Source organism: Varroa destructor, unplaced genomic scaffold, assembly GCF_002443255.2.
Source record: "Varroa destructor unplaced genomic scaffold, Vdes_3.0 BEIS01000003.1, whole genome shotgun sequence".
NCBI lineage: Eukaryota > Metazoa > Arthropoda > Arachnida > Mesostigmata > Varroidae > Varroa > Varroa destructor.
In genome coordinates, this window is record NW_019211456.1 from 57,855,845 (window position 1) to 57,868,381 (window position 12,537).

At 38.2% G+C, this 12,537-nt stretch overlaps 2 protein-coding genes across 7 annotated transcripts; one reads left to right on the forward strand and one right to left on the reverse strand.

Moving 5' to 3' along the window:
* The first annotated feature begins 321 nt into the window (after positions 1–321).
* On the forward strand, positions 322–5,892 carry LOC111247304 (chromobox protein homolog 1-like). Of its 5 annotated transcripts, none has more exons than XM_086982158.1 (7): positions 322–587; positions 747–836; positions 1,624–1,715; positions 2,137–2,209; positions 3,713–3,869; positions 4,128–4,261; positions 4,588–5,892. In XM_086982158.1, the coding sequence occupies exons 2-7, from the start codon at positions 750–752 to the stop codon at positions 4,636–4,638; spliced, it is 594 nt and encodes a 197-aa protein (XP_086838284.1). In that variant the 5' UTR covers positions 322–587; positions 747–749; the 3' UTR covers positions 4,639–5,892. The 5 variants fall into 5 exon arrangements, with proteins under 5 accessions (XP_086838284.1, XP_086838283.1, XP_086838285.1 ...); XM_086982157.1 differs by having other exon boundaries at positions 322–441; XM_086982159.1 differs by having other exon boundaries at positions 322–441; positions 3,716–3,869.
* A 60-nt stretch (positions 5,893–5,952) lies between these two features.
* Positions 5,953–7,844, reverse strand: LOC111247370 (DNA repair protein RAD51 homolog 4-like). Of its 2 annotated transcripts, none has more exons than XM_086982155.1 (3): positions 7,689–7,844; positions 6,728–7,272; positions 5,953–6,396 (listed from the first exon to the last, which is right to left on the reverse strand). In XM_086982155.1, exons 2-3 carry the CDS (start codon positions 7,214–7,216, stop codon positions 5,977–5,979), a joined length of 909 nt encoding a protein of 302 aa, XP_086838281.1. In that variant the 5' UTR covers positions 7,217–7,272; positions 7,689–7,844; the 3' UTR covers positions 5,953–5,976. The 2 variants fall into 2 exon arrangements, with proteins under 2 accessions (XP_086838281.1, XP_086838282.1); XM_086982156.1 differs by having other exon boundaries at positions 6,728–7,302; positions 7,689–7,825.
* Between the last annotated feature and the right edge of the window lie 4,693 nt (positions 7,845–12,537).

The window sequence follows — 12,537 nt, forward strand, 5'->3', positions numbered from 1 at the left end:
TCTAAATTTAGATTGGATGCATAGGTGGATAAATCCAAACAAGATAAAACCGATCCACTCTTGTTATTGTTTATGATACTCTGTGCATTAGCGTAGAAGTTTGCAATAGTATCGTTTACGAAGCCTTTTGGAGCAATGGGAATTGAAAATAGGACACTGGCTTTCTATATATAGTAGTGTTATTTTTGGATTTGATCGCATATATGGACCGTTTATTTTTAGCTTTTTAAGGTCCACCCAGCTTATGGACTAGTCGCCCATCGTATACACTTGGCTGCCAATGCGTTCATCACGTTTTCAAAGAACCGCTTCTTACATTGTTTGTATACAGCCATGTCTATGGATGTCGTTACTTGGGGTGAAGCTCAAGTCACCAATCTGATTATCAACAATTGCAATCCATTATAGTAACTCAATAATCGAATACAAGTACACAATAGCGTAAGTTCCCTTAATATTCTGATTGTAGTGCGGTTAGTCGTCTGGAAATATTTAACTATTGTGAAACTGTATTTCAACAAATCAAATAGTCATTATTCTTATTTGATCGGTTATGTGCCCCGACGGACACTTGTGCATAAAAAAACGTAAGTTGATGATTAAAAAGTATAAAATTATACTTTTTTATTTTCCCAGTGTCTCCGATACGATTAAAGTCCTTCCACCCGATGTCCCTTACGATCATAGAGGGCAGGTTAGCATCAGGTCAGCAGCTCAGATTTATTTGTGATGGATTTTATTTTCAGAAAATGAGCTCTCGGCGGCACGACAGGGACGATGAGGAGCCAGAGTTCATCGTTGAAAATATTCTTGAGAAGAAAATTAAATGCAATAAGGTCTTTCATTAATTTGACTCCTCCATTTCTAGTTACAATTGTCGTTAGTGGCCTTCTTGAAACGCTATCTTGAATATATAGAGAGAGAATGAAATCGTTCAAGCAGAGTGTCTCTAGAATCAACAAGATTATTTCCAACGCTGCCAGATCTAGAAATCCTCATCTAAACATAAGGATCCTGGGTTACTTTTATGTTACACATACTGGGCACTAGTTCGGCGAGCTCTTTGATAATTCAAATCCACAGTCCATCTCAAAGATAATTAAAACGTTTTAACAAACAAGAGCAATATTTAGAGAAGACGATTTCATGAAAACCTTCTGTAAAATTTTCGAAGTAATTCGTTAGCTCCGTTTGGGCTGTACTCTTATTTATGGTTAATAATTATTATCATTATCTGTACGGATGCAGTAATATTGAACTGCTGTAAATGGAGGCAGAACTTCAGTGTGAATCTCTCTTTTTTATATAACAATACATCACGAATGTTAAATAGTTTGATGACCGCATAAGGCTAGTTGATTCAAGTTCGCGCCTGATTGGACAAACGGTAGCACGAAATACTAATAAGGGTCCAGGCACTGGCTTAAATCCTACACATATCTAATATTCTGCTTGAAATACGCTTAAAGCTTAACAACAAAGAGTTTAATATATACATATATATATACGAAGGTAACGTGTACAAACGCTTGTAAAAAATAATTCTTGCTACAATGGTTCCGTTTTGTTTTTTGTGCTTTCATTTTCCATGTTTTTGTGTATTTGGCGGTTTGTATCATGAAGGTCTATTATCTGCTCAAGTGGAAAGGCTACCCGGACAGTGACAACACCTGGGAGCCAGCAGACAACCTTGAAGACTGTCGAGATCTCATCCGGTCAGTATTTGCATAGCTTAACACTAAATGTCTCTCTAAATAAATAGCATCGCCGTTGCGGATACAACCAATTACAGAAACAGCACATTATTGCTGGTAATCTCTTTGTCGTTTTCACCAGTGATAGTTAAATAAGAGTGCCTTTCAATGTTGCCATTTGATAAGTATGTCGTGCTTGTCCTATGGCCGAGAAAACCGATGATCAAATATATATATATATATATATATTAATACCGTGATTATATATTATTCAAATTATACATGGAGTAGGTATCATTGTTATAGTAATAAGCTGTCGATAGCCTAAAATATTAGTATATATAATATAATCTTAAATGATCTTAAAGAAAAATTTAGTTTTGTTACAAACTGCTATTCGCGAACTATTTTCTCATGTTTAAAAATAATGCAACAGAAACAGATCACTTGTTCTTGGTTTCAGGGATTTTGAAGAAAAGCTGAAAAGGAAATCGAAAGGCCTCCTTTCCGATAAGGTACGAATAAGTCCCATCAGCTGCTGGTCATCATCAATCATTACGAATTATGTATACCGACAGTTAACAATCTATGGATATGTTGTTGAGCAAATTTATCATTACGATAAGTCAGAAACTATATTTACGTTCTTTTGTTACAATCACATTACAATAAATGTTATTACGAAAAAATTTTGGCATTTGGCAACCTGTTAGCACAACTAATACTTTTATGGCATAGAGTTGAATGCTATTTATAAAATATAAGATTTGAATTGGCCAAAGGTAACTACGCAGCAAGCTGATGATAATAACCGAATCGGCTTGAAAAACTAAAAAAGGTAATCTTAAAAGGCTGTAAATGGAAATGGAAACTTACTTTGCTAAGTTTATTGTCCGTTGTAGTGAGCACTTAACCATCGGCAAAAATAGAATTAGTTTTGTTAATGAAATTCAAGATATTCCTCTAACCGCCGCTTCAAGTAAATCAAATAGAATAACAAGTTATCTTCACCATCTATCGCCTACTCCATTTTGTCAGAAACTTCACCTAACAATGATGAAGTTTAACGCCTTCCTCAAAACAGTACTCTTTGTCAGAAAATAAGTTTAGGCGAGAGATAAGCTGCTTAACTTCGTGAAGTAACGCTTTTTAAAATCCTACAAAACAGGAAACATGAAGATTAGATATGAGATTAGGGTGATGTTGTTTATCGTCGCCTTTCAATACCAAACATACTCTAGAACTTTATATAAAATACCACATTGTATTATCATGTTTCTAGGATATATATCTACCAACTGGTTTATGTATTTATAACAGTTCCGCAAAATTATCAACAGAACTTGGCTATATTTGAGAGAGACCATCTTACGCAATCGGTTCCACTAGGTGTTCCGACAAAGTCAATTTTGTGCGTTGTTTGACTAAACCAGTTGTTTTATTTTCGTCTCTGTTTCAGCTTTATATTCTGTAAAAGTAACTAACATTAAATAGAACTATTGGCTCTGACTGGAACCGTCTTACTGAATTGATTATGTCCTAATAAATGCAAAAAAAAAACAATCTAAAGTAGCGAAAATTAAGTTCGATGATATAAAAATCACCAACACATCAAATCAAAACCTTTCACCAAACGATTGTCCTTGCGATTTGTGAGATATTGTGCAGTCTTGTTAATAACGTCTCCAATTTCCTAAGCTGGATTTTCCGCGTATCATATATCTATTTTGTGTTCCCAGGTTTTTGTCTATAAACTCATCGCGAGGTTTTGCTGTCATAAAAAAAGGACGAAAAAGAACCTAATTATAATTCTCTGAATGTTTTTATTACCGGGCCGTGATGAGATTACAGCTCCACAAGAAATTCCCATAGAGTAAGTTAATGTATAGTGAATGATCTATAGTTAATAACTTTAGCTCAGCTGCAATATACTGCAGCCTGGTGGTGCACAACATTTTAATAATAGATATGCAAAATCAGAAAAAAAATGAAAGATTAATGATTGCCATTGCTTTCAGGAGGCGGGGGGAAGTCATAGTGGTGGGTTGTTTTGTGGTTCAACTTCAGCCGGTGGGAAACGCCGAGTGGCTGCCCTCGGAACTGCTGGGGGTGAGCAACAGACCGCCATGAAACAACGCGGAACAACTGGAAAAACCTCCACAGGATTCGATCGAGGTTAGCTTTCATTTGACTTTCGTTTGTATTATGAATAAAAAAAAAATGAAAAAAAAAGAAATTTAAACATTACCTAATCTTGCCAATGTTGATGTAATCTAATCATATTAGTCTTTATGGGGATATCTTTATTAGTAAACACTAGTTCACTTGACGATTCGTCGACTATTCGGCATAATTAACTATGCCCCAATAATCAAAATTTCAATGCATCTTTCTATATCCTTGATTTTCTTATCTTAACTTGTTTTACCGTAGGTTTAGAAGTGGAGCGTATTATTGGGATGACATCGCAGGCGGGCTCAAGAGAAATTAGATTCGTCATTAAGTGGCAGGGCTGTGATGAGGCTGACCTGGTACCCGCTCGGGTGGCCAATGCTAAGTGTCCCCAGGTAAGAAAACTATACCTACACAGGCCATCAGTTAATGTTAGCTTATATGCATTTTTAATTGATGCAGTTATTTGAGAATGATAGGGCGAAAGCAACAGCAACGGCTAAGTATAACGATGGTACAAAGAATTCGCATCAAACAGCTTTCTTTTTAAAGCAAACCGTAAAGCATGGCACTTTTTACGCTGCTAAAGAATAGTAAAAATTCCAATTTTCAATTAATACACACACACACACTATAGCTAAGTTGTGCGAAACAGCTTACCAATAATAATAATAGTCAGCCATTAACAGGGTCGTGTGAATCGCGTTTTTTTGCTTTGTAGGCCGTCATTCGTTTCTACGAGGAGAGGATTACGTGGGACACAGTTTCCTAGGTGTGGGCGGAATGTCCAGTACCTTATCACCATATATATATATATATATTTTTGGAAAGTTGTGCTTCGCTCCTTTCTTGTATTTTCGTAAATCCATGTGTTGTGTTATTTGTAAAAATATAAACGTGTATATATATATAAGTATATAATGATAAAAAATCATAACAATCACATTGTATATACCGACCATTTTGCAGTAAATGCATTCTTATTTAGAAGCATTATTGCTAGTGTTGTTAAAGCTAACCAATGCCCTCACGTTCAGTTCTTTCTGCCTATGCGTGCGCCGACATATCGAGCTGCGTAGTTGCCTCTTTTCATTGATATTATTGTTCCTTTTTTGAACGTCGTCGGCTATTTTTATTGAGTGGGCAGATCCTCCAAGTTACTCCTTTGCCATAATATGAAAAACTTGTAAAAAAAAAAATAGAAGGTCTGGCTGAGGTGAGTCTTTGTGACTTTATTTGAAATTTCCCGAACAGAAACCTATACAACGGCATAATAAGCGTATGCTATGGTGACCGTTTGGCTGAAATTTGAATTAGAGATGGCGGCAGGTTCTCGATTATTATAGCAACGTACAGAGATATGCGCATTAGCCATTTCTCGCACTCGAACACAGTTTTTCAAGCAAATGTAACGTTTAAACTAACTGGTGGCCGTAGAGGGCTCAAGGAGTGTACACACAAGTGCAATTATCTTTACGTGCTCTTTATGCAACTGACCGGCGAGCTTTAATTGTAAGTAAGATGCCGCACTAGATGGCAAAACAAAATCAGCTTTGCCAAATAATATTCTAGATCCTAATCGATACTTCATGCACCTAAAAAAAGAAACGCTAAGAAGTATGTTTACTTATATGTTAAATCTTACAGTGGCGTAACAAAAATTGACTACAAATGGAATTTAACAAAATTATTATATTGGTATGGAAATAGGTAGGGTAAGGTTTATGAAAAATATTTATGTTGAAGAAAGTACCCAATTTTTTTTAAGAATACGAACCTCTCGTTGTGTAAGCTTTATTTCGCGTAGATAGAGGCCAATTTACTCCATGTGAAATTATGATGTATTCTTACCTAATATATTGCAATTGTGAATGTTAGGCTTGAGCTCCCTAAACAAGATATTATGGATACTTAAACAACGCGAGTCACCTAAGTAACTTGCTTAATTATCCTGATGTATATTACTGGCAATTGTGCCGTACGTGATATAAATTTGGTAAAAATATATGCTGCGTCAACAGTGAAAGCGATTTTTCCTTTTTAACTAGAAATTATATGTATACGAAATATATACATGACTCTCTGATTTGCAGCGAGATGATCACTTCATCTAAAACTTTATTTCCCTGACACTTTTCAATACTGTCACGGTTTGTGCATTTATTAAAGAAGTCGAGTTTTCGTTGATTAACAGACGCACATGGGGACTTCCAGTCCACATTTTGCCAAGAGCTGGCTCCCCATTAGCAAAATCGTTCGTAGTAAGTACTACCAATCTCTGGTGAGTAGCTACGCTGCGAAGGGTTATGCCGACGTGGTTAAGAAGGCCCAAAACACAGACGAGATCTTCGTTGCACAGCAAAAGGGGGTTCACAAGCTCAGACATCGAATCGATGATTATAAGTCGAGGCCATAATGAACTCGCCGATGTGGACGCGCCGGAATCCGTTTCCTTTTGTGATCTGAGCTTACCCTGTTGGAGGTGATCGAGGAAACGCAGAAGCTGAGACAACTGGTGTGTATGTAAAACCTGTGAACAAATAAATAGCTTACAGAACGCTTTGGTAAACCTAAGAGGTCTGTGCTTAATTGCCTTTAAGCTAGACATTGTGTTTTTTAAACTATTGGACTTAAATAAATTTGAGCGTCGCATTACCTTGTTACATAGTTATACTTCACGTTACTGAAATCTCTAGGATATAAGGTTAAATTAGGACCAAGAAGAGGCTATCACCGTTGCAATATTTATATTAAGCTTCTAAAATCCCAGAAAGACACAACAATTATGGTCCTAAGCTGTTTCATAAATAGCAATTGATCACTGAACATAATAAGGCACAAAGCAGGGCCAGTGTTACCACCTGCACGCGCTTGAGTAGGTCCGATGAGCATCCAAAATGCTCAACAAAAAGTTCGGGGCGAAAGTTACACGCGCTATCGACATACAATACAGATGCATGGGAATCATTTTTCAGTAGATGGGCTGCGACGCGGTGACAAAACAAGGTCCGAATTCCTTGTGGTCCACAAACTTCGACGTGGTCGCCAGTGAAAAGTCCTCCAGAAAGTATCGTGTCCAGCACGGAGTCACCCGTAGAGAAAACGGAATGGCTCGAGAGAAGGCGCGTGTAGGTCTCAGCGAGCGTTCGTGACGGTAGTACCACTTTAGTGTAAAGTTTATTAAGTAGTCGATTCAGTAAGGAAGCATCCCTACGAAATTGAGGAATATGCTCAATTAGCGTAGGTGCATCAGCTGCAAATAGGCCGTCAACCGTTGAAATATCATACGCTTGAAGCTCGCTGAGTAAAGCAGCTGATAGCTCATAAGGTGAACCTACTTTCAGAAGCATGATGATCAGGGCATGTTCTTAAGGGCCGACTGACAGATTTTGAATTTAATACCGAGCTGCAAGTACACCGGAAATGGAACATATATCTAAAAGCGATATTCAATTAATAACTGGATGTATATTTAAGGGATATTAGTAAATATCATATACTATATTTGTTAAACATGCTATACAATACCAATTTCATAAATATTATTGGCATCACAACTTGATTTTTTTTTATATATTAGCTATATGTTTCTCGGGGCAGTATCAGCCCGAGATTCGATATTTTCCGATATTCAGTTGATAAGAGCTTAAGTGATTCTGCCGTACCCCTTGCAACAACAAAAAAATGGACAGCACTATATATGCACCATTTATGTGTAAATTGGAACACCTTATTAATATAAAATAAAGACAAATGCTAATATAGATGAGAAAATGTACTCTGGATTATCGTAGGTCCATTTATTAATTCGCAGTTACTTACGTTAAAAACGCACAGAAGGCAGGTGATTATTTGCTTATAGTTTTGTCGAATATTTATTTATTTTGGCAACAGTGCAAATTTTTTGCACAGAATCGAACGATCTATCGAAAAGGAACAGTTCCATACGTTTGTCTAAAGGCGGGATTTTTGAACTGTTGCTGGACCTATTGAGACGAATTGTCTAAAAAGCTACAACTGCAGATGCAATTGGGAAGTTATTCGAATACTGAAATTTTCATATTTAGGGTATGTTTCATAAAGAAAACTTTGGAAATACACTACAAAACAACTATTGACAATTCTATTTAGAACAATTAAGGCAAATATTATATTTTTTTACTATTTTTTTCAACTTTCCACCTTTAAAATCGAATTAATACGAAGCACATTGCGAGTGTTTGATTCTATTTGGTATATACTAAATAGATATGTGCTATTATTGGAAGAAAAGATAACGTCCTTAACAATATCTCTAGGTAATGATCAAGGAATCATTTTTGATATTTGTTCAACAGTATTCAATGAATCACAGTTATGACATCACGATTAAATCAGTTTTGACCAGCTATGACAAAATTTAAAGGAGAATCTAAGAATTCAGCTGCACCATCAAATTGAATTAAAATTGATTCTTATTATTATGTGCAAAGTACTCTTGAATTATTGTAATCGAACAGAGCGCTGCAGGCCTTGTTATTGTTGTTACTGCTACCGCTGTTGTAATTACTAACCATCGTTTGCTGGACAGCGTAAGGCCGCATGGTGTTTGAGCCTTGTAAATCATACAATTTAACCTAAGAACTAGAATATATGTACGCACACTGATAGATAATGCTTTAGTCAAAAAAGCGTTTAACACGCCTAAAACACCGTTAAGTTCGCAGGTAGTTGATACCGTGTATTGTGTTGCCTTTCACATTTATTAAGATGTTAGTTGTTCGGCCCTGGCTTCATTCATGTGTTGGAGATTTTCCTTTCGTGTAAATCATCATACTGCGTTTAATAATAAATAAATAAATTAATATAGTAACTACGTGTTTAGATTATTACGAACTGTATTAGCGGCCTCTTGAAGATGGACATTTAGTGCTGCTAATACGCGCGTGCAGAAACAAGTAATCGACAAAGAAATAATACAGCCACGTGTTTGACTTGAAGTTGCTTTCCATCATCAATCAACCCATTATCGAGATGCAGTGAAACAATTATGGGCCTTGCCGTCCGTTTTATGCTCCATCTGTAGTCTAATTATCTTGAAAAATCTAGATCAATTATTTGTAATAAAACTGCTTAATAAACGTTCCACTGTAGGTACGGTAGACGTACTCGCAAGATCACTGCGCTGCTACTTGAGAATTCATAATTGTGTGCAATGTATGCTTTCTTACTGCTGACACTAAAGCAGTACTGGTAAGGCAATGTAATTCAGCATATATAAGTTCCGTTTGGGATTTCCAGACTGTAATTATTCAATAGAATTTGACATGTACGATGTTCATTTCGCCCCTGATCTCGCACCCTGAGAAAGATGATAACGAAAATGAATAAACTGCAAAGTTAAAGTTTAACCTAATTCTCTGCGTTGTCGAGAAAGCTATGAGCAACTGTGTCTCGATGAGAGGCTGTTGTTTCCGACCTACGGAAAGCTTACGTAGTGAAAATTTTGGCTTCTGTATTGGGTTAAACCCATTAAATCTCTCGACAAGAACTCACAAAGAGGTGCATGCAGAAATACTGCTATAGGTATGTCTAGCCACTAGTATAGCCTAAGAAAATCAATGCGTAGTAAAACTTAGAGTTGCTGACTGTTTAAATTCATACATTATATCTATATACCCTTCATCCGAAAAGGACACTTTAACTTGACTAATAGTCCCCATGTAAATATTCTATCTCGTGTAACCCCGTCTGTGTGATGACCTCTCTGTAGGTCTCTCCACCAAATGTAGTGTTAATCACTTGGAAGAAAGTATTATACATTCGATTTGTTTTAAATCAACAACAAGTTTGTTTACATAGTAGAATGTTGCTGAAATAATTTAATACTTATGGTATATGAACCGGTTATTTGCATATCATCCACCGCAGCTAAACTTTTTGAATTTTAACTAGGGTAAGCGACTAATCAATGGCTAGTGTCAAAATAGGGTCTTTAGCCCTACTATATTATTTTTTTTTTATTGTGATTATATGAAAATTACGATTGAGTATAGTAACGATACTACTAATCAATATAATTATTTTATTCAAGCTTTGTGGATCTGTCTGGACATAACGGTGGTGTTGCGACAAAGATAGTTTTTCAAAATTCAAGCAATGATGAGCTCTTCTTTCTTTTAATTTTCTAAATATCTAAATAAAAATTTCTAAATAAAAACGAACGTTTTAGAAGTCAAATTACAAAGTTAATTAATGTATATATATATATATATATACACATATATACTGCTTAATACACGACCAGATTTGTACCGAAGTTCATATGGTACTTTGTATTCTATGGATTATCAGATCAGTAAAGATCACTTTAAAGCTTATGCGCTGCACGTTATGCATTCGCGATATTTGTGCATGTAATATCATTTAACTTGTGTGTATCTAAATTGGACGACCGAAGCCAAAATGTGCTGCGCTATTCAAACCTTATTTTCATTTCTTGTTACCGCAGTCTACCAGCTTAGACAGGCCTGCAGTTTTTCTAAAGCTTTTCATATCATTCTTGCTATAAAGGGCACAACACTGGCTTGCCTAGTCACAGAGGTAGGGATTTTATCTGTTCAAAGTGATACGAACGAATCAATTTTCAAGTTCGTACAAATATATTGAAGAAGATGACAAGACAGATATTGGATGTAGAGCCCTATAAATTGCTAAAACTTAGTCGATTAAAAAATCATCAAACGGATGTCACTCGTGACACAAAACCAGTAACCTTTGCTGCACGTATATATTCGATTTGCTCTTTTATTGCTGGCAATGTCATTGAGTAAGGATTCTCGAAAGGTCGATAATTTCCAGCGTCTGATGGTAACAAACATACTACTATTTATAATTTTTTCATTGCTGACAGACATTGCCTAGAGCATGACGAGCGTTTCAGCACCGCGATTTTGGCGAACCATCGAACGGTAACGGCTTTCCCAGAAGGCAGACTGTGCCGGCGGACCTACGTCTGGACGATTACGTTGGCCCACTGCCATAAGCATCGCATGCAAGTCAACCATTACTGCCATCGCCTCCTTGTCTCACTTAGCAGCAAAAACCTCCTTTTTTTGGGCAGATAACAGAAGGCAGCGGAGCAGCAAATAAGCAGTCAGCCCGTGAGCCGAAATCGCCGCAGCCCAACACAAGCTGTCCTACCAGAGCGGACGACCCAGGCGTATGGACGACCGCAGCGGCAGTATGTCGAGCTGTGGCATGTCGAATGTCGACATAGGGGACTGAGGCCGACCGGATGGAGCAGCCGTTGTACGAGTGCGCCAAACCTGGCACCGCCAGCAGGCGGCATCCATCCACAGTTACGACAAGAAGAGCCGCGGCGGCGCAGCGGCAACAGACGCTGACGAAATGAGCTACCGCCTTGTGCTAGAGACGACCGTTGCTGCCGCTGGCAGATGGTAACGGCGACCTCAACAACGGCCGCTACGAATAGCTGTTGCCCGCTGTCCGGACCTTACCCGGCCCCGCGCACTTGGCCCTTCTTTTTCTTCTTCCTCTACTGTAGTAATACTGTCTAATCTAGGCTAAGGAACAAAACGCAGGAACCTCTGATTTCTGGCGGCTAGACCATCGTACAAACGAATCATATTCCAAGAATAGAAATAAACAAAGGCCGAAAAAACTTGTACATCCCAGCGACGTTACACGGTAGCTGTTGCTACCACAATGTTCACTGAGGATATGGCCACTATCGAAGGAGGCGACGAAGATGATGAGGACGAAACATGTTCGATTTGCAATGCCTGAGGTAGTGTCAAGAGGAACAAATAGATGCAGTGGTTTTCTCAATTAGCGAAAAAAAGATGTGGCGCTTACTTCGCGTTCTACTGGAAAGCCACAACAACAACAGTAACGTCTTGTGGTTATGGCGCGCGGTGTCTTTCACGATGTACGTATTGCACATCACAAGGCGCCAACAGAAAAATTTAAAACGATGCACTGACCGTGGCCATTATACGGGCTTCATCGCAAAGGTGGACATCGCGTGACGACGCAGCGACTGCGGATTGATACCCTCTGTACATTTAATTTCAACGGCACACTTATTTATTATTTTATTATTACTATTATTATTGTCCTAGCTATGTCCCCTCTTCGCTCATACAGACTGAAAGCAAACGCATGACAAATTTGCCATTATCAAAACCACCTGCTTTTTGACAATAATAAAGAAGAAATGTAGCTGCCGAAAAAATTGCCCTATTTTCGTAGTACTGTGTCTCCATCGCAGCAGCGATCGCTTTTGTACACCATCGCCTCGTGCCATGACCGGCAGATGTCTATAGATCATCAGTGGCAGATTCTCAGCTGCGGATCGACCTGTGGTACTCAATAGTAGAAATAAGAGTACGCGCCAGCTCCTTTGCGCACAGCAACTCGTGCTCGCACTCACTCGCGCTTCTTCGTTCGCCTGTTTTCTGTTACTGCTACTCCCCCTTTAGCTTCAAACAGCAGTCAGGTGCGGGGGTCTGCAGGCCGGGATTGGCGCCTGTACGGCGAAACAGCGCGGCAGCGGCAGCACGAACGAGCAACAACGTGCGGCAGCGGCAGCAATTCGTTCGTTGACTGATATCTCTCTGCTGGGGGCGAGAAGGAAAGAGTAGTACTAATAGCAGCACTACATAGTATG